The following is a 19,932-nucleotide window of genomic DNA, read 5'->3' as shown; positions in this document are numbered from 1 at the left end:
CGCCCTTGGCCAGTTCTGCCCTCCTCCCGTGCGCGCGCACACACACACACACACAAACACACTGACTCACACTTTGTCAAAGCAGCAAGTTTCGTTTCCTTCCCCTTCTGCCAGGCTGGGCGGGGGAAGCAGCGGCCTCAGAGTCTGGTGAGACGCAGCCCTGCGAGGGAGGCCTTCGGAGGAGCCATGCAGCCAGCCAAGCTCTCGCTGGGGTCCGCCGCCCTCTGGCTCGCCAGCTGGTGCCTGCTGGCCGCAGGTGGGTGCCCTCCTTCCCTGAAGCCCGGGGGGGCCGTTGCCTGCAGGCACCCAGGGGGAGAGGGGGTGGAAGTGGGGCAAATTAGCCCCTCCAAACCCCGGGGGAGGGGGCTTTCCTTGCAGGGAGCCTGGGTGGGTGGACGGGTGGGGTCCCGGCCTATTCCCCCCCACTGCAATATAGGGGGGGCTGGAGGATGACCCTACCTGGGTGGAAAGAGGGGCTGAAGCCGCTCTGCACACCAATGCCCCCCCCTGGGCCGGCGTGGCTCCCCGGGGCCACCAACTGACCGGTTCCTGGGGCCCTTCCCTTGCAGGTCAGCACGAGGAGCCCTTGAAGATCGGATCCCCCCAGCTGGACTTTGCGAATTGGCCCCACCCCACCAAGTCAGCCACTCTGGTGCCCTCGTTCACCAAGACCCTTCCCCAAAAGCACACCACGACCCACCACCATCACCGCCACACCACCACCACCGCCCCTGCCAACCACACCTCCCACCCCCACACCACCACGCCCCGGAAGCGGACCACCACCCACCACGCCGCCACCACCACAGCCCCTACCAACCACACCACCCACCGCCACCCCACCACCCACCACGCCGCCACCACCACAGCCCCTGCCAACCACACCTCCCCTGCCCACCCCACCACCCACCACCACCCCACCACCCACGTCGCCACCACCACAGCCCCTGCCAACCACACTTCCCCTGCCCACCCCACCTCCCACCCTCACCCCACGGCCCCACGGCCCCCCCAGCCGCCGGATGTGCTGGTGGGGAATTACACCGTCAAGCAGGGATCCGCCGTCTGCCTGCGGGCAGAGATGGGGCTGCAGCTGCGGATCCGCTACACAGACACAGCCAAGCGGCAGGTGAGTGTGCCTGCGGGGCGGGGGTGTTTCCTGTGGGTCAGAGGGGGCTGGGGGACCGGTGGGGCTGGGGGATTGGGTCCCGAGGCTGGGCACCGAAGTTGGCTTTTCTGAGCAAGAAGATTCTGGATCGGCCGCCCAGTGCCTCTGCCTTGCTTGCTGGGCAACTAGGCTGCCTTGCACGACTCGCTTTACGGCCCTCCTGAAGCAGGCTACCCGACCAGGCAGCTGCGTTCGACATTTTGGATCTGCTTGGGCGCTTGGTTCTGTGGCTCCTGTTGAACGGAATAACAGAGCTGGAAGTGACCTTGGAGGTCTTCTAGTCCAGCCCCTGCCCAAGCAGGAGACCGTTCCAGACCAATGGCTGTCCAGTCTCTTCTTGAAAGACTCCCGCACCCGCAACCTCTAGTGGCAAGCCGTTCCCCTGGCTCACTGTTTAGGGAAATTCCTCCTTAGTTCCAGGTTGCTTCTCTCCTTGATTCGTTTCCGTCCGTCCGTTGCTTCTGCTGCTGCTCTCCGGTGCTTTGGGGAAACCCCCCCCTTCTTTGGGGCAGCCCCTCAAATACTGGAAGGCTGCTATCATGTCCCCCCCCCTACCCAGTTCTTCCTTTTCTCTAGACTGGACGTTCCCAAATTTAATTGAAGAAAAGTGGGGGCACAGAGGGGGAAATGCAGCAGCCCCCCGTTTACTTTGAGGAAACGGAGGGCCTGGGGGGGCAGAGGGGGCCCTGCATGCCTTCCCTCCTTCCTTCCTTTCTTCCTCCCTTCCTTCCTTTTTCCAGGCCTGGGGAGCCTTTGCGGTGCAGCCCAACCAGACGGACGTCTCGGGGACCTGTTCCAGCAAGACGGCCTCCTTGAAACTACATTTCCCAGAGGGCTTCATTCTCTTCACTTTCCAAAAGGTGCAGGAAGGGGGTGGGTGGGAAGGACGGGGGGGCAGTGGTGGGGGACGCTTGGGGCCTATGGAGGCCAGCGAGCCGCTCATTTCATCACACACACACACACACACACACAGAGGAAAAGGCACTGCCCACCCACCAAGGTTAAGAAATATAGTGTGGGAAGGGACCCTGGAGGTCTTCTAGTCCAGCCCCCCTGCTCAAGCAGGAAAAACTGCGGTCGCGTGATCTGGGGCCACTTTGGCAACCGGCTGTGGTTTACGATGGTTACGTCATCGTCAATGGGGGAAGCCGGCCTGGGAGGTTGCCAGTCGCAAGCACAGGACGTCTCAGTTAATGACTGCCTCGCTTAACGATAAATTTGGTCCTACGTCGAGGACTGCCTGCAGTTTGGGGGAGGGGGAAGAAGTTTTATTAATATAAGCTTAATTTAATCAAGAATAGCTTTGTGAGAAGTGGATGGCATTAAGAGGGTTTATCTGTGCATTAATTTCACATTTCCTAACCTCCTGCCGACGTTATGCTTTCCTGGGTGACTGGCTTACTTGGAAATATAATTTGTCTGCAATATTCTCAGTCACCCTGCCCTTCCCCACACCCCTGACTCATCGGGCAGTTCCCCAAAGAACCCCCCCACACACACACACACACGCACCCTCTGGTCTGACTGGGGTGACTCACTGGTCCTGACTGGTGGTGGTGGCTCTGAGTCTGGTCAGCTGGTCAGCAGGCATCACGTGCCAAGTTGTAACTCAAGCGTTTCTCAAGCTTGGCAGTTTTCAGAGGTGGGGACGCCAGCTGCCACAATTCCCAGCCAGGAAGTCCTCAACTTATGACCATCTGCAATTTATGACCGAGCTTGAGACAGACGCTGCTCTGGGTCCTACCGGGGGCAGCAGAACAGATCAATTTGGGGAGGGGGAGACAGTTTGATGATGATGATGATGATGATGATGATACAGTTGGGAGGGATCTTGGAGGTCATCTAGTCTAACCCCCTGCTCAGGCAGGAGACCCTATGCCATTTGGGAAGCCATTCCACCGATTAATTAACAGAGGAACAGAATAACAGAATTGGAAGGGACCTTGGAGGTCATCTAGTCCAACCCCCTGCTCAGGCAGGAAACCCTATACCAAAATGGGGGTGGCAGTGGCTTTGGCCACTTTCTAGGGGGGAAAAAACCATTTCCCGCCCCCCTCTTTCTCAGAACGAAACAGAAAACGCAGCGTACCTGCACCAGGTCCAGGCCAATCTCACCTACCGGTTCCCCCAGGCGACAGGTGAGCAGCTGGGGGGGGAGGGTTGGCTCGGGTGGGGGGGGCAGGTTGGCAGCGTTGACCGAGTGTTTGATGCCCCAGAGTCCTTGGAGAGGCAGGGGGCCCATTCCATGGGGGGGGGTCTCCTGCACAAATTTGGTGGTCTTGGGGGGGGGGAATGTTTGCAAGTCCCCTCAAGTTACAGCCGCAGGCAAGCCCCACCTGGCCTCAACCATGAAGCCCCCCCCTTAGCCCCGTCTGAATTTACGCCCCAGCTGGCACCACGGCAGGCGCATTCCCCTTCGATGTGCGATGATTCATTTAGTGACCGTTTCAAAGTTACACCAGCCCTGAGAAGAGGGACCGTCTTTCACACTTAACAACCATCGCAGCATGCCCCACGGTCGCGTGACCAAAATTTGGACGCTCCTAATAATGACGATTGCAGCATCCCCGGGGTGTCACGCGATGCCCTTTTGCGGCCTTTGGATGAACATCTGGGGAAGCCGGGTTCACTTAGCGACCAAGTTGCTAACTTAAAAACTGCAGTGTTGTAAACCGCCTCTGTTTCGGGGGGGCAGCAGGCGGGATTTCCCCCGAGTGGGGGGCGCTGAGCGTGCACCCAGTGCCCTGGTGTGCCGCTGTGCAGGTGAGCCCCTTCCCCACCGCCGCCTGGCTCTTTGTATCCGTAGAGAAGACCTTCAGGGCCAACAACGCCTCCCTCCGGGAGTTCGCGGCCCCCCTGGGCAAGTCCTACCAATGCCGCAACCGCAGCCTGGACCTCACTGAGGACTTCCGCCTGAGCGCCCTGAGCGAGCGGATCCAGGCCTTCCAGCTGCAGGACGGGAAGTTCGGGGAAGGTAAGCACTGCCGCCTCTCTGCCTGCGGGGCGGGAAAGGATCCCCCCAGTTCCCCTCTCAGAAAATGGGGGGCGGAGAGAAAGAACTTGGGGACTTCAACTCCCAGAATTCCCCAGCAAGCGCAGGTTATTTTTCCCCCCCACGTTTCTGAAGTTGAGGTATATTACATCTACTGCATTCCCACCGTCTACTAAGAAAGTTAGCCGATCGGGGGTGGGGGGAAGTGATCGTTCTCCTTCTGCTCACTGGGCTGGGGAATTCTGGGAGTTGAAGTCCGAAAGTCTTTAAGGGGCCCAGTTTGGAGACCCTGGGTATAGGGTTTCCTGCTTGAGTGGGGGTTGGACTAGAAGACCTCTAGGGTCCCTTCCCACCTTATAATTCTGCATTCTGTAAGCCCTCTTAACCTTGCTGGGTGGAGAGATCTTTGCCTGGTGTGTGTGTGTGTGTGTGTGTGTAAATGAAGAGCTTGCTTGCTTCCATAAGCCCCAAGAGGCCCCCACCACTCCTTGCCTCGTCCTGCCCACCAACCCCTGACGTAGAACACAGAATCATAGGGTTGGAAAGGGACCTTAGAGGTCTTCTAGTCCAACCCCCAGCTCTCAGCTCCCAGGTTTCAGGCCTTCCCCCCTTCCTTCCATCGATTTTTGGGGTTCAATCAGTTGGGGTTCAGAAGAGCCTGTCTGGAGACTAGGAGGAAGCCAGGAAGCCCCCCACCCATCCTTACCCCCTTCGCCTTGATCCGTGTCTCCTGAGGCTTCCTCAACTAGGGGACCCAACAGCACCCCCCCTTCTCCCCATCACCCTACACCCCGAGGGGAAAAGGACGCCCCCTCTGCCTCGCCCTCACTTTCCTTCCTCCGGCCCCTTCCAGCCGAGGTGTGTCCCGAGCAGAGGCGCTCCATCGTCCTGCCCATCGTGGTGGGCGTGGTCCTTGGCCTCCTCATCCTCATCGTCCTCGTGGCCTTTGCCGTGGGACGGTGGCGAGCCCACAAGGGCTACGAGTCCCTCTGAGAGGCCCCGGCGGGCCCTTCTTCCTCCTTGGGCCGTGCAGCTGGAGAACCGGGCTTGGCTCCTTTCACACATACCGATGGAGAAAAATGCCAGCCACTCATCCTGTGCCCTTTCTTGGACTGCCATTGGAGGACTGCACGCTCGGGAGAATTTTTAGCTTTTTCACAAAATGGTCTCGCTTGCGGCGGGGGAGTGGGGGGAAGGCGGGAGGTTAAATAAGTAGATAGGAACGCAGGAACTCCTCGGCTTATTTAGCGACCATGTGAAGTTACGACGGCACTTAAAAAAAGCGACGTACAACAGCATTTTCTCACTTTTCACACGGTTGCAGCCACGTGGTCACCATCATGTGATCCAAATTCAGACTGACTCACAGTTATGACGGCCATCGTGTCCTGGGGTCATGGAATTCCCTCCCCCCACCAAATACACACACACACACACACACACCCTAAATTGTCTTCCCCGTGCCAAGCCATTTTTATAAAAATAGAAAATTCCTGGGTGATATAATAGCCCTGGCTTGGAAAGCGACTTGGTAATGAAAGAAAGTTGGGATTTAAAAAAAAAAAGAAGATTTGACCTTTTAGAGGGGGCATTATAGGTTTAAATACTTTGAATAAGAGTCAAAGGACGGAAGGCTTTTAGATATAATTAGGCTTTTATAATGAAACATACGACTTAGAATTAAAACAGCGGGGATGGGGTTTTCTCTCTTTTTTTTTGATATGGGAAATATGAAGATAAGAGGGGTTGATTTGAATAAAACTTTCAGTGATGTAAATGTAATTAATATTGAGAAAATCATAACCGATGAGGATATTTCAAATGCTGATAGGAAATCAAACTTTTTTAGCAAGAGCACGAAAAGCAGGATATTGACTAAACAGATTGACATTATTGATTTATGAACTGATATTGTTATTGGTATGATATTAATAAAATGTGACGAAGATGCTTATATCTATCTCTGTATACATTAACAGTACCAAGAATTGTAATGGATTGTAATGGAAGGGAAAATGGGGAAAAAATATGGAGAAGGAAAGATGATCAGGGGAAAAATACTGGATTGTGTAGTATTGGAACAGATTTATATTGAAGAAGTTAATGTTAAATATCTGAACACAAACAACATGTTGTTTACCAAGCACTTAAAGACTGCAATTTTAAAAAATTAATAAAACTTTTATAAAAAACAAAACCCAGTTCATTTAGCGACTGCATGAAGTTACAACGGCACTTTTCACACGCTTGCAGCATCTCCCACGGTCGCGTGATGCAAATTCAGACACTGGGCAACTGACTCACAGTTACGACGGCCGCCGTGTCCTGGGGTCACGGAATTCCCCTTTTGCGACCTTCTGACAGGCAAAGTCACGGGGGGGGGGGAGGGGGAAGCCGAGGGAAGCGATTGACTTAACAACGGTGGCAAGAAAAGTTGTTTTAAAAAAGGACAAAATTCACCCAACCCATCTCACTTAGCAACGGGAATTTCGGGCTGAACTGCGGTCGTCTATCAAGGACCTCCTGTTTCATGAGAACTAGCCTAACCATGGGAAAGGGAAGGGCGGGCTTTGGAGAGGCAGGTGGGGCGCCTGAGGATCTGGCCAGGGTCGGGGGGGGGGTGTAGTCAGGTGTGGGGGGGTTGTAGATGTCGGCGTGGGGAACTTTTTTTCCTCCAAACAGGAAACTGTGGGAGGAGAGACAAATAAATTGAATAATAATAATAATAATAATAATAATAATAATAATAATAATTAATAATAATAATAATAATAATAATAATAATAATAATAATAATAATAATAATAATAATAATAATAATAATAATAATAATAATAATAATAATAATAAAATAATAATAATGAGGGGGGGGAGAAAAAAAAAGAAAAAGAAGAAAGAGGAGGAGGAGGAAGGGGCAGAGTAAACAGAAAGTAACCTCGTAGTAGGGAGGGAGGGAGGGAAGGAGGGGGCAGAGCTGCTTTGAGACCGTGGGAAGGGCTGCCGCGGTTTCCCGCTCTGCTGCACCCAGCATGCCAGGTAATTAAAGGCCTCCAGGTCTCCTTAATTGGCTGCCTTCATTTTAATTTTAATTTCTGGTCTTGGGTTTCCTGACTTCGGGGTCTCTTCCGCAACAGCCCCCTCCTCTTTCAGGACCCCCCCCTCCCCGCCTGCCCTCTTTGCCAGAGAATCCTCCCACTGAAAGTGGGGGGGCTTCAGACCTGCCCTGCCTGCTTCTTTCAGACAAAAGGGAAATAAAACCGGGGCCAGGAAGAAACCCCTCCCCCCCCCCAGCGGGGGCAAATCAGACTTTATTCGTCTTGACCCTTTCCGGAGGTCAAAAGCAGAAGGAAACACAGGTAGTCCTCAACTTACAACAGTTCATTTACTGACCGTTCAGTCGTAACGGTTATAACACTGAAAAAAGTGGCTTAGGACGTGTTTTTCACACTTACGACAAATCCGGATGCTGGGCAACTGACTCGTACTTATGACGGTCGTGGTGTCCCAGAGGGGTCACGCGACCCCCCCTTTTTGCGACCTTCTAACACGCCGGATTAACTTAACAACCTTGTGACTAACAGGCGCAGGGATTAACGACCGTGGCAAGGAAGGACGCAAAGCGGGGCAGAACCCACTTAACAAATGTCTCGCTTAGCAACTTGGGGCTCCGTTGCCGCCCTATGCCGAGGACCGCCTTTTAGTCCTAAAGCCCGGTGGAGTTCCTGTTTTTCTGCTCTCGGGCCGAGACAAAGCGGGCTGGTTCTGCTTTGGCAACCACACTTGGGGTCAGTGAGTGAGTGAGTAAGTGTGTGTGTGTGTGTGTGTTTGTGTGTGTGTGTGTTTGTGTGTGTGTGTGTAGATCTACATGCTTCCGTGAGCCAGAGAAGTGGGGGGGTATCCGTTGCTCACCGCAGAAAAGACAAGAGACTTCCTGAACAAAACTCCCAGAGGTTTACTGAAGGGGGGGGTCTCCCTCCCTCCCAGATGATAAACCCCAAAGACCCCCTTCAAGGGGAGGGGTTTTTTACCACCCCCAGTTCACGTGGCCCTCTTCTGAATCCTTTCTTAGGAGTTGGAGAGGCCAGTCCAGACCTAAGAATAACAGAAGGGACCTTGGAGGTCTTCTAGTCCAGCCCACTGTTCAGGCAGGAGACCCTGTACCACTTCAGACAAACGGCTCTTCTTAAAAACTTCTTAAAAGCATTCACAACAACTGGTGGCCAGCAGTTCCACTGGTCAATTGTCCTCACTGTCAGGAAGTTTCTCCTTAGTTCCAGGTTGCTTCTTTCCTCAATGAGTTTCCATCCGTTGCTTCTTTGCTCTGGGGAATGCAGGTCGTCCTCGACTTACAACAGATCATTTAGTGACCGCTCAAAGTTACAACGGCACTGAAAAAAAGTGACTTATTGTATGACCGTTTTTCACACTTACGGCCGCTGCAGTGTCCCCCCGCGGGCAAATGATCAGAATTCAGACTCTTGCCAACTGGTTCATATTTATGATGGTCGCAGCATCCCGGGATCACGCGATCCCCTTTTGCATCCTTCCTGACAAAGTCAGTGGGGAAGCCAGACTCAGCAAGCATGTTACAAACTTAACAACAGCAGTGATTCGCTCAAAAGATCGTAAAATGGAGCAAAATTCACTTAACAAATGTGTCACTTAGCAACACCTCAACTGTAGTCGTACGTTGAGGACCACCCGTAGCAGGCTGACCCCCTCACTCCCGCCCAGAGCGCCCTCAGCCCCTGAGGGCCCAGGCCAGGGCGTCTCGGATCTCTACCGCTTCGGCATCCTCTTCCTCCCCTTCCTCCGAAGGCTGCTCCTCCCGCGGCTCAGCCTCCTCCTCCTCCCGCTCCTCCTGCTCCTCCTCCATCCAGCATGCCTGGAAGGCGTCTCCGCGGTTCTCGCAGATGTTGTGCAGGGTGCAGCAGGCGGCGATGAGGGTGGGCAGAAAGGAGATGTCGGTGTCGTTGCGTTTGGTCAAGCACCGCCAGCGTCCACGCAGGCGCCCGAAGGCCACCGCCAGCACCGTCCGGGCGGCGTCGGCGTACTCGTTGAAGCGTCGCTGGCTGGGACTCAGGGCCGCTGCCCTGTAGGGGCGCATCAGCCAAGGCAGGAAAGGGAAGGAGCAGCCACCTAGTACGTAGATGGGCACCTGCACCCCACTGACGTCTCGGGACCCTCCGGGGAAGAGTTCGCCCCCCTGGGCTCGCTGGTAGAGCTCCGATGCACACAAGACTTGGGCATCGGTCACCCGTCCCGGACACCCAACGTTGATGTCCCAGAAGCAGCCCCGGGAGTCCACAGCGGCCTGCACCACCAACGAGTGCCAGCCACGGCGGTTGTAGTAGCCCGCTGCGTTCTCGTTGGGGGCCCGGATGGGCACGTGCAAGGAGCCCAACACCCCAGCGAGCTGCGGCAAGGGGAACCCGTTGCCGGCCGCCACCTCGGCCGGGTCAGGCGGGCGCACATAGAGCGGGGTGAGGATGCCCACCACGGCTTCGCAGACGTCGCGCAGGATCTTACAGACGGTGGAGCGCGACACGCCAAAGAGCTGCTCCACCGCCCGGTACTCAGTGCAGGCGCCCAGGCGCCAGAGGGTCATGGCCAGCCGCACGTCGGCCGGGATGGCCCTGCGCATGTTGGTGTCTCGGCGCTGGATGGCATTGCGCAGGTGGGCACAGAGGTAGTCGAAGGTGCCGGGCGACACGCGGAAGTTCTCTCCCCACTCCCAGGCGCTGAAGGCCTTCGCCCGCACGATCTCCCAGAAGGCCGAGCTGCGCGATTTGCTCCACAGGCGCCGTTCCCGCAGCAGCCGGGGCAGGGCTCCCGTGCCACCACCATGACGGCCCCCAACGCCCCTTGGGCATGGGCCGGGCAGGCCGTTCTCCCGGGCCAGCAACCGGCAGAGCCACAGCAGCGCGAAGCGTCGGCGGGAGCGGGCCTGGGCCCGGCGGTGGCGGGCTGCCCGTCGACGGTGGTCCGCCTGGCAGAGACGACGTCCCCGCTGCAGCCGCAGGGCGTGGAGCAGGCACAGGGCCACCGTGCCACGGCTGAGGGCGGGCAGCAGCCGGCCGGCCTCATCCCCGTGGCTGGAGGCGGCCGCGGGACAAGATGGCGCCCGAGGAATGGCGGCCATGGCGGCCCTCGAATCAAAGCGGGAAGCACGTGGCGAGGAGAGGCCAGGCGGGGCGCGCGTGCGCGTGCGCGGCAGCCAGAACCGCCTCGCAGCGGGCGGTCGCTCGCCCTGTGAGAAGCGCACGCGCGTTAGAAGAAAGCGGGCCCCGGCTGCCTCCGTGCGCAGGCGCAGACGGGCCCGCGCCCTCTTCGGGCGCCGCGCGGGCCTGCGGGGCGCGCCGGCCTTATGGAAGCGGAAGTCTGCCCCGCCTGAGTCCCCTCCTTCCCGAAATGGCGGCGTCCGCGCTGAAGGTCGCCCTGGTGCCCTACCTCCTCCCCGAGCGCTGCTACGAGGAGCTGGTCGTCAACCTCAACCTCCTGCACGGTGAGCCGGGCCCGGTCCCGAGCGGAGGAGGGGTTTGCCCGGCGCCCCGTCGTCGTGGCAACGCGCCCCGACCGGAAGTACCCCAAGGCCGTCGGCGGCCATCTTGGAGAAGGGCGGCTGGGGGGGGCTTTCCCGCGGGGGCGAGGGCGGAGGCGCCATGTTGGAAGTGGGCGGAAGGCGCCGCTCTCGGTCGGAGGGTCGTGCGAGTCGCTGGAGGGTCGTGGAGTGGGGAGTGGGGGGGGAAACGGGGTTCTTTGTCCCTGGAGGGGGCCAGGCGGGTCCTCGCCCCCTCCCGCCGCAGGGCCCGGGCAGGCAGCCGCCCGTCAGGTGCAGCGGCCGCGATGGGACCCTCCGCCGGGGCTGCCCGGGCCGGTGGGACCCTCTCCGCTCTCTTCCTCCCCCGCAGTGCCCTGCCTGAAGGCCTCCCTCAGCAAAGTCCTCGGGCTGGGCGTGGTGGCCGGTTCGCTCGTGGGTAAGAGACCCTCCCCGCCCCCAGCAGACCCCCCCCTTCCCTCCCCTGGCTGCTCCCTGAGGCTGCTGGCCTGTCGGCCTCGGTGGCTCCATCCAGGCAATGGGCACAAGTTCTCCCAGGAAGAAGCCTCTGGACAACCCCCCTCGCTCCCTCCCCAAAGCTGAGGGGGGGGTTGGCCTCCATGCCTCCCTAAATGGTGCCCTCGGATGGGGAGGGGGGCACAGCCGAAGAGTCGGTGGGGTTATGAGCCCTCTGGACCCCCCCTCCGGCCCAGGGTGCCCCGTGCTGCCCCCCTCCCTCGGCTGACCGGAGTCCCCCCCTTTCCGCAGTGAAGATGCCCCAGATCCTGAAGATCCTGGGGGCCAAGAGCGCCGAGGGCCTGAGCTTCCATTCCATCCTGCTGGAGCTGGTGGCCATCAGCGGCACCATGGCCTACAGCATGGCCCACGGCTTCCCCTTCAGGTAGAGCCGCCACTGAGTGGGGACCGGGTGGGGAGGTTCCCCTGGAGGAAGGAAGGAAGGAAGGAAGGAAGGAAGGAAGGAAGGAAGGAAGGAAGGAAGGAAGGAAGGAAGGAATAGAAAAGGGAGGGAGGGAGATTTAGAAACGGGAGGAAAGTATGGCCGAAGGGAGGGAGGAAGGAAGAAGAAGATAGAGAAAAGGGAGGGAGGAATGGCGGAAGGAAGGAAGGAAGGAAAGAAAGAAAGAAAGGAAAGATTTAGGTCTGAAGGTGCAAAATAAACCCATTAACTCTTGAAGCAAATTCTTTAGGCCAGGCAAATCTCACAGCCCGGCCCTGAGACTGACCTAGAAGCCAGTTTTTGCATTTGCACACACAAGGGAGTCGGCAAATCTGTCTCCCCTTCGGCTTGGCCAGAGCGCCCACCCCCTGCCCTCTTTTCTCCCTCCCTCGCAGTGCCTGGGGGGAGGCCCTCTTCGTCATGATGCAGACGGTGTCCATCGGCTTCATGGTGCAGCATTTTGGGGGCCACACCAGGCGTGGTAAGTGGGGTGGGGGGGATTTTGCAGACAGCCGCGCCAACACCCCTGCAGGGAGGCCGGAGCTGAAAGTGCTTTGGTGACGATCTGTTTGGGGAGGAACCTGCGGCCTGGAAGATCCAATTTAAGTGGATTTTCTGCTCCAAATATTTAGAACAGCAACCTGGGCAGCTTTCAGAGGGGTGGACCTCAACTCCCAGAATTCCCCAGCCAGCGTAGCTGGCTGGGGAATTCTGGGAGTTGCAGCCCACCCCTCTGAAAGCTGCCTCAGTTGAGAAAAGCCTACTGCATTTTGTAACATTTACAAAGATGTTCCGGATGTTGACCTACGTTAATGGAGATGCTCAGTCATCCAGGCTGTCCCAAAGACTTTTCTTTCAAAAGGCAACGGGACTTTTGTTTTGCTTTTTCCCTTGAAGACGTTTCGCTTCTCCTCCAAGGAGCTTCTTCAGTTCTGCAGACCCCGAGAATGGAAGAATCTGCTTGGATGAGAAGCGAAACCTCTTCACGTCCGTTTTAAAAAAGAAAAGCAACTTTTGGGGCACTGACTCGGGCAAATGCTCTTGGGCCTCTCCTGCCCACCGCTGACCAAACAAGGGGCCTGCGCTGGCGGGAAGGGGGCACGGGATGAAGGTGGTGGGCCTGGAGCATGACGCAAGTCCTCTCCGCAGGACTGGCCTTCCTCTTCACCTACTTCGCCCTCCTGTCTCTCCTACTCTCCCCGCTCACTCCATCCGTGTTGGTCACCACGCTGCAGGTGTCTAACATGCCCACCGCAGCCACCGGCAGGGTAAGCAGGACCACCACCACCCCAGGTCAGGGGAGGACTTCTGGGAAGCCAGCTTGCCTAGTGGCGATAGCTGGGTGGGTGGCACCTCATGAGGGTTCACCTCTCTCCAACAGCTCCTTCAAGCGGCCACCAACTACCAGAACGGGCACACCGGCCAGCTCTCGGCCATCACAACTTTCTTGCTCTTTGCCGGCTCCTTGGCACGCATCTTCACGTCCATCCAAGTATGTGTGTGTATGGGGGGGACACAAAGGGAAACGGCCCGGATAGCTGTCACGGTTCCGACAGATGAAACTCTTCAAAGAACTTTGAGACATTGTTTACCTTAAAGGAACTTTATTTGAGAAGCATAGCATCGGCACTAACGGTGGAAGCCAAAACCGAGTTCCCCTCTCCTGGGCACATAGTATCAAAGCACAATTCCCTCCCCCAATGAACAGTCCTAAATCACATTCCCCAGTTAGTTTGAAATGCAGGCTTTCCCGCCAGTCCTCCAGCCCGCCAATTCTTTATCACCTCTTATTTCAACAACCTTGGTTCTCACGCTAGGTTCGGTATTGTTATGTCTAGACTCTAGCTAAACTCTCGTGCACATTCCCCCCCCCCCAGGATCATCTAACTCTAAAAGGGAAAAGAAGAAAATGGCTGCATCTCCATCTGTTGTCAAAGGAAAAACATCCGATGTTAGCAGCGTTGACAATAGCTTTGGAGAGACGGGCACCCTATATTACATTTCATAACGCAGGTTGTTCTCCAGCATGCCTGGCTGAGGAATTCTGGGAGTTGAAGTCCACAAGTCATAAAAGGGTCATAGTTCCCTCAGGCTGGCTGACGAATTCTGGGAGTTGAAGTCCACAAGTCATGAAAGGGTCATAGTTCCCTCACGCTGGCTGAGGAATTCTGGGAGTTGAAGTCCACAAGTCATGAAAGGGTCATAGTTCCCTCATGCTGGCTGAGGAATTCTGGGAGCTGAAGTCCACAAGTCACAAAAGGGCCAAGTTTGAAGGCCCCTGGTCTGGATTGAAGTCGCCCAGACCTGAGCCTTGTTTACAAACTGGGAATGGTGGCTTGGCCGTCACCACTCTGCCCTCCAGCTGGCTAGGCAAAAGGGAAGGATGGCCAGTGGCTGTCTCGATTGGCCTGGCCTGAAGGGCAGAGGCTTTCCCTCCCGAAATGTGGGCAGGAGTGGGGAGTCCCTCCCCAGACCTCCAGCAAAACAGTTTCTTTTGCTTCTCAGGAGACGGGCGACCTCTTGATGGTCCTGACCTACGTCGTCTCGCTGGCGTGCCACGGCCTCCTCCTGGGACAGGTGCTCTACTACTGGGATACTACAGGCAGGCTCAAGAAAGAGTGACCGGCCTGCTGACATCCACTGCTGCCTGCGGGCTGTGACGCCTGCAGGGTGACCTCAAAGATGGTGCCCGCTGCCTGCCCATTGCACCACCTTCCCCCTGCGTTCTGAGTCCAGGGAAGCCAGGGAAGCAGTGTCCCCTTCCCCAGGAGTTGCACCGGACTTTTGATGGCCCACGGGACTGCACCAGACTGCTTTCTTTATTTGAGGGAGGGGTGTGTTCGGGGGGGGGCTCTTTGCTTGCTTACTTTCCCCCTTTCGAAAACAAGAGAGAAGCTGCCGGCAAAAAGGTTCCTTGGCTTGTGGTTCGTTCTTCTCCCCACTAGGGGGAGCCCTTGCAGGCTCAAACATGCCCCCTCCCCATGCCCTGCGGGGTGGGAAGTTGTGCAGGGCAGGCTAATTGGGGTGATTGGGGAGAGAAGCTGCCCCCCTCCCCAAGCGGAGAGAGCCCAGGTGAGTTGGCACAGCTGCCTGGCTGGGGGGAAGGGGGGGGAGCTGGATTCACAGCTAGCAATGGGGGGGGGGAGCTGAGACTTAGCATGCCTCCCGGCCTTCCCAAAATCTCTTCCCTGGCTGCCAGTGCCATCTTCCAAAGGGTTGGGCAGCCAGCAGGAAGAACCCGGGCACATTTAGCCAGATGTGCCAGGCAAGGCCGTTCAGGCAAAGGGGTCTTCTTCCCTGCCAAGGCGGCTTCTGCCTAGCTTTTGGGGGTGTGTGGTTGTGAATCAGTTGAACTCAGCCAACCACTCTATAAACAATCATTGGTTTGTTTATAAAGCTTTATTTATAAAAAATGTACTCTTTATAAAATTGGTTTAACATCTTCGGGCTGGCAATCACCCCAGAAACACAGTTAGGGGCTGCCTTGTCCAACGGGGGCCACTGTCCGGCGCTCCTCCTTTAGGTCCCAATTGGGGGGGGGGGCTTAGTGTACGTCTCCGAACTATGTCCACGTTGGTCTTTCCCAGCTGTGCCTTCCTTGCATGATGAAACCCAGACACGGAGCTGCAGCTGGCATCGTTGCTAGAGGGGGGCCAAGTGGGCAGCGCTGCTGAACCCCAGGGGCTGGGGAGGGGGCTCGGGGAGGCAGCCCAGGGTGGCTGCATCGGACACCTCGCAGCCCTGCAGCCCATAAATAGCCACAATGTCCGGGAAGTCCCCCAGCGGGTGCTGAAGGCTGCTGTCCAGCTTCCTTGGCATGGTGGCAAAGGCAGGGGGGGTTGGCATGCTGTAGACCAGGCTGCTGTCAAAAGAAAGAAGGGTGATGGGGGGGTTAGTTCCATCCAGGGGAGGGGAGGGAGCATTTGTTTCTTTTGGGGCAGGGTGGGGAAGCAAACCAGTGGGTTTGCAATATACTGAGTCAAACCTAGCCCCCACCACAGGGGCCTCCCTGCCTGCCGCCTCTGAGGAAGGGGGGTCCGACTTTGCCAACTTTTTAAGACTTCAACTCCCAGAATTCCCCAGCGAGCCATAACTGTGCTTTTTTCTTCCCCCTCCCACTTCCTAGAGCAGAGAGATTGCAGAGAAAGGGACCACGAGAGAGTAAGCATGCACATAAAAAGCAATGCATTATTGCCAGGGGATCCTGGGAATTGAAGCCCGTAAGTCTTCAAGCTACCAAGGTCGCACAGCCCTGCTCTAGGTCTAACCCCACAGCCCAGGGGTGGCTCTATCTAGGCCTGGGCAGGTCCAAAACTGAAGAGACCAGCCAGGAATTGCCCGGCCCTTTCCCCTCGGGGAGGGAGACAAGCACTTGGGGGGGTGCCAGTTCACCAGCTCTGCTCCCCCCCCCCATGAATAAGGTGCTGCCTTGCCTGAGCCTGAATTTGGCAAGGCACAGCCTGTGCCCCTTCGGTGGCAGAACTCCCCAAGCAAGCTGGGGACGAAACGGGCCATGGGGAAGGGAGGCAGCTGGGTCAGCCAGGGGAGGGAGGGGGGGCTGGGGGCTCTGATTATCACCTGCCCAGCCCTGCACCTGTGGGAAGAAAGGGGGGATGGGCGGGACGGAGCTGCATTCCTCCGGCAGCCGGATCTTCCAGTTCTGCCCACGAGCCCCCAAACCTGTTCAGGCCTGTCTGGCCTCAGCCCGGAGCTCCTCCTGCTGCTGCGAGGGGCCCGAGAGCCCCCCCCCCCGGGCACCCGGTCCTCCTCCTGGCGGAGCCAAATTGCTCCTGCGCTCTGGCCCGGGCTTGACCCGGGAGGGGGGGCGCATTTGGGGTGCCTGCCTGGCGGGGCTGCAGAGCGCCCGGGGAGAAGTGGCAGCGCGGGCTGCGGACACGCCCGGCTGGTGGCACGACAGACGCGGGCCAGCCGGCCGAGGTGCGGGGGGATCTTCGCAGGAAACGGCGTCGAGGGTCGGCCGCAGAACCGTCCCGGGGCTGCCGTGCGCCCCCCTCTCGTCTTCGGAGGGGGCCTGGCCGCACCTGGCGCAGGTGAGGCAGGAAACGCCTCTCGACGCTGGCCGGGGAGGGGTTTCGGGGCTTCACCCTGGCAGCCCCCCCACCACCCCGCCCGAAGCGGCCGTCTTGCAAGCGGAACCGGGTTCCACACGCCGCCGGCTCCACCCGCTTGTTCGGGGGGGGGGTCGCCTCCGGGGTGTAGAAGCCCCTAACATCCTCCCGCCAGTCGGGGAGGGCCCGACTAGAGAGCCTCGAGAGGTCCCTCGGCTGTAGGAGCCGGCTGTAGCAGCCTCCCGCCCGCCCCGTCGAGGGGACCGGTTCTCACCTGCAGGGCGCCGCCGCGGCCCCCGTCACGCAGCCGCCGGCGGTCCCGCAGAACGCGTCGGGCGAGCCGGCGAAGGCGGCCGTCCACCCGAGGGGCGGCGACGGCCCCGGCAGGCTAGCGGAGGAGAGTCCGCCGGGCTCCCGGCCGGCCCGGCTCTTCCGCCTGGGCCGGTACTTGTAGTCCGGGTAGTCGAGCATGTGGCGCGCCCGGAGCCGCTTGGCCTCGTCGATGAAGGGCCGCTTCTGGGCGGCGTCGAGGAGCTGCCAGGCGGCGCCCAGCCGCTTGGAGATCTCCGAGTTGTGCAGCCGGGGCTGCTCCTGCGCGATCCGCCGCCGCTGCGCGGACGACCAGACCATGAAGGCGTTCATGGGCCGCTTCACCTTCTCCGGCCGGGATGCCGAGGGCGGCGGCGGCGGCGGCGGTTCCGGGGCTGGGGCCGGCTGGAAAGGGCCCGCCGCCCAGCCGCTGGCGGGCGCCTCCGGGGTGCAGAAGCCGTCGAACATCCTCCCGCCCGTCGGGGAGGGCACGACTAGATTGCCTCGAGAGGTCGCTCGGCTGGACCAGCCGGCAGCAAGCGAGCACGTGCGGCCCGTCGGCCCTGGGATATAGGTGCGCCAGACCACGCCCCTCCGGGCCCCGCCCCGCCCCCTTGCCCCGCCCTTCCTTCTGCCGCCCGGTGGAAAGCGCGCCCGCGGGCGCAGAGCTGACGGACCCGGCAGGCGACCGCCCCCCCCCACCCGCTCGCCTCCACGTCCCCCTCCCGGGCTCTGCCCGAGCCGAGCCCTCCAGAGGGACCCGTCTTTGCGGAAAGCGGTGGGTTTCTGAGCATAAGCAGAGTGCCGGCACGGCTTCGGAGAGCGCGGGAGAGGCTCTCGGGCGGATCCGCCTGGGCATCGGCGCCTGGTCAGCCGCGGCCCTCGGACTCGCCTGCTCTGCCCTGGTAGCCTTTAGACCGCCGCCCCCCCCCCCGTTGTTGCGTGCAAGATGATGGGAGTTGTAGTGAAGCCCATCAAGAGGAGGTTTGAGAAGCTCCGTGCCTGAAAGGGGGGGTACAGGGGGGGTGATGCAACGGCCCTTCTCCTTTGAGGGCCCCCAGGTCAGCCGGTGCCTGAACCCCGCAAGCAGTGGAGGAGCGGGACCCCCCCTCCCCAAGCCCCCTCCCCAGTCCAGACCCGGCTCTTCTGCCTAGCTTTAATTGGGCAGCTTTGCGCCTTCCCCAGGATTCCCCCCCCACTTTCTGGCTGCCATGCAGTGTTACACATTTTCCCCTTAGGCTTAGGCGCAATCCGGGGGGGGGCAGCATGGGCACCCCTTATTTTCCCGGGGGGGGGGAGGAGAAGGTATACCTGTGATCAGACTTTCCTCAGCCCAGCTCAGTGGGGGCTGAGTGGGTGGGTGGGAGGGGGTGAACCCTGAAGGGCCCAGAGAGCCCCACCCCCTGCCGTCGCTTTGGCTGATGGTTGGGGGTCCCAGCAGTCACACACACACACACACCTCCACTGCTTTGGCCTCAGGGTGGGGGGGGGAAGGAGGCTATGAGGAGTTTAGCAAGGGAGGGGCAGGGAAAAGAGTTGGCTACTGGGTCAGCTTCCTTCCCACCTTTCACCTTCCCTCCCCCCCCTCCCCCCCCCCCCCCGGTCAGTGGAGACTAATTGCCTTTCCGGGCCATTCCTGAAGACAAAGACAAAGATTTTGCCCCCAGGAGGGATTTTCACCTGCTGAATTGCATTTGCAGCTAAAGGGGCAGAGACACCCCCCCCCAAATCCCTGGCAGGCATGGAGAAGAGGAAGGGGTGGGGGGCAGGATCCCCTCTAGCCGAGGGAAAGGTGTTCTGTTCCCCCCCCCTTTTAAATTGAAACAATAGGATTACTATAAGATTTAGCTGCAGGAACCTGTTTGATTTCTGCCTGTCGCTGCTTTCCCCAGGCCACTTAACTAGGCCACGTTCCCCCCCCAACTCCCCACCCCATGTGCCAAGCCTACACCTACACACACACAAACACACACGCGCGCGTACACACACACAAAGCAAGAAAAGCGTTCCTGCTGAATTAAAACAGGGCCGGACAAAAAAAAGCAAGACTGGATTTGTGTGAGGTTATAAATCCGACTCCGAGTTTTTCCTTCTGCCAGAACCTCCACAATCCGGGTTTCGGTTACTTCAAAACCGGCAGAACAAACCCAAGATGAGGGTTTCAGGTGCCCTTTTGCCAAGCCAGGTCAGAGACTGACCGGAGCAAGAACTTAAAAAGATGGGTCATCTGGGCTAAAAGCTGGCAGACTGGCTGAATGTGCAGGAGCAGAACTTTTTTAAAAAATAATAAAGTTTTATTACTTTAAAATATACGATACAATTGAAATGCAAAGTAAAAAGCAGGAAAGATGGGGAGGGAAAAGGGAGTAGAGAAGGGAAGTAAGGGAGGAAAAAAAAGGGGTGAAAAAGACAGTGTCTTCTGAATTCCTTTGGTGTAATAGAGCAGGGCTCTTCAAACTTGGTCCTTTCATGACTTGTGGACTTCAACTCCCAGAATTCCTCAGCTGGGAGTTGAAGTCCACAAGTCATCAAAGGGCCAAGTTTGAAGACCCCCTGCTCTATTACCTGCCAGGACCTGAAAAGCTAAGACACCCTTGTGGGTTTTTCAACTCTGTTGCTTTTAAGATGAGTGGACTACAGCTCCCAGCATTCCCTGGGAGCTGGGGAATGCTGGGAGTTGGTCCACCCTTCTTGAAGTCTCAAGATGAGCAAACATCCGTGCCCCCCATTTTTCACACACAAACCCTGAATTGAGGACTACTTCCCCCCTGGCAATTTTGCACCTTGCCCAGAGCACCCCAAAATGTGCGTCTCCTTCCGCCTCTGAAGACAAGTTTACCGCTTACTAACCCAGCTCCAAATTCCTTCAACCCAGTAAGGCCAAATATTTTTGACTTT

General features: G+C 58.2%; 3 protein-coding genes across 6 annotated transcripts; 2 read left to right on the top strand and 1 right to left on the bottom strand.

Moving 5' to 3' along the window:
• Positions 1-85: 85 nt before the first annotated feature.
• Positions 86-6,116, top strand: LOC308678474 (macrosialin-like). The gene is made up of 6 exons (XM_081345684.1): positions 86-256; positions 570-1,129; positions 1,909-2,028; positions 3,234-3,306; positions 3,975-4,142; positions 5,014-6,116. Exons 1-6 carry the CDS (start codon positions 187-189, stop codon positions 5,151-5,153), a joined length of 1,131 nt encoding a protein of 376 aa, XP_081201810.1. The 5' UTR covers positions 86-186; the 3' UTR covers positions 5,154-6,116.
• A 4,442-nt stretch (positions 6,117-10,558) lies between these two features.
• LOC308677890 (mannose-P-dolichol utilization defect 1 protein-like) lies at positions 10,559-15,098 on the top strand. 4 transcript variants are annotated; one of them, XM_081344585.1, is made up of 7 exons: positions 10,559-10,665; positions 11,072-11,137; positions 11,472-11,599; positions 12,086-12,137; positions 12,806-12,924; positions 13,038-13,148; positions 14,162-15,098. In XM_081344585.1, exons 1-7 carry the CDS (start codon positions 10,572-10,574, stop codon positions 14,276-14,278), a joined length of 687 nt encoding a protein of 228 aa, XP_081200711.1. In that variant the 5' UTR covers positions 10,559-10,571; the 3' UTR covers positions 14,279-15,098. The 4 variants fall into 4 exon arrangements, with proteins under 4 accessions (XP_081200711.1, XP_081200713.1, XP_081200710.1 ...); XM_081344587.1 differs by having other exon boundaries at positions 11,467-11,599; XM_081344584.1 differs by having other exon boundaries at positions 11,467-11,599; positions 12,052-12,137.
• Positions 15,099-15,298: 200 nt separating this feature from the next.
• On the bottom strand, positions 15,299-17,502 carry LOC308677852 (uncharacterized protein; the record flags this gene model as incomplete). Its single annotated transcript, XM_081344549.1, has 2 exons — positions 15,299-15,518; positions 17,000-17,502. 2 exons carry the CDS (start codon positions 17,500-17,502, stop codon positions 15,299-15,301), a joined length of 723 nt encoding a protein of 240 aa, XP_081200675.1.
• Between the last annotated feature and the right edge of the window lie 2,430 nt (positions 17,503-19,932).

This window comes from Vipera berus (assembly GCF_964194415.1).
Source record: "Vipera berus genome assembly, chromosome: Z".
Taxonomy (NCBI): domain Eukaryota; kingdom Metazoa; phylum Chordata; class Lepidosauria; order Squamata; family Viperidae; genus Vipera; species Vipera berus.
The sequence above is the reverse complement of the archived record's forward strand: the minus strand, read 5'-3'. Positions and strand labels throughout refer to the sequence as shown.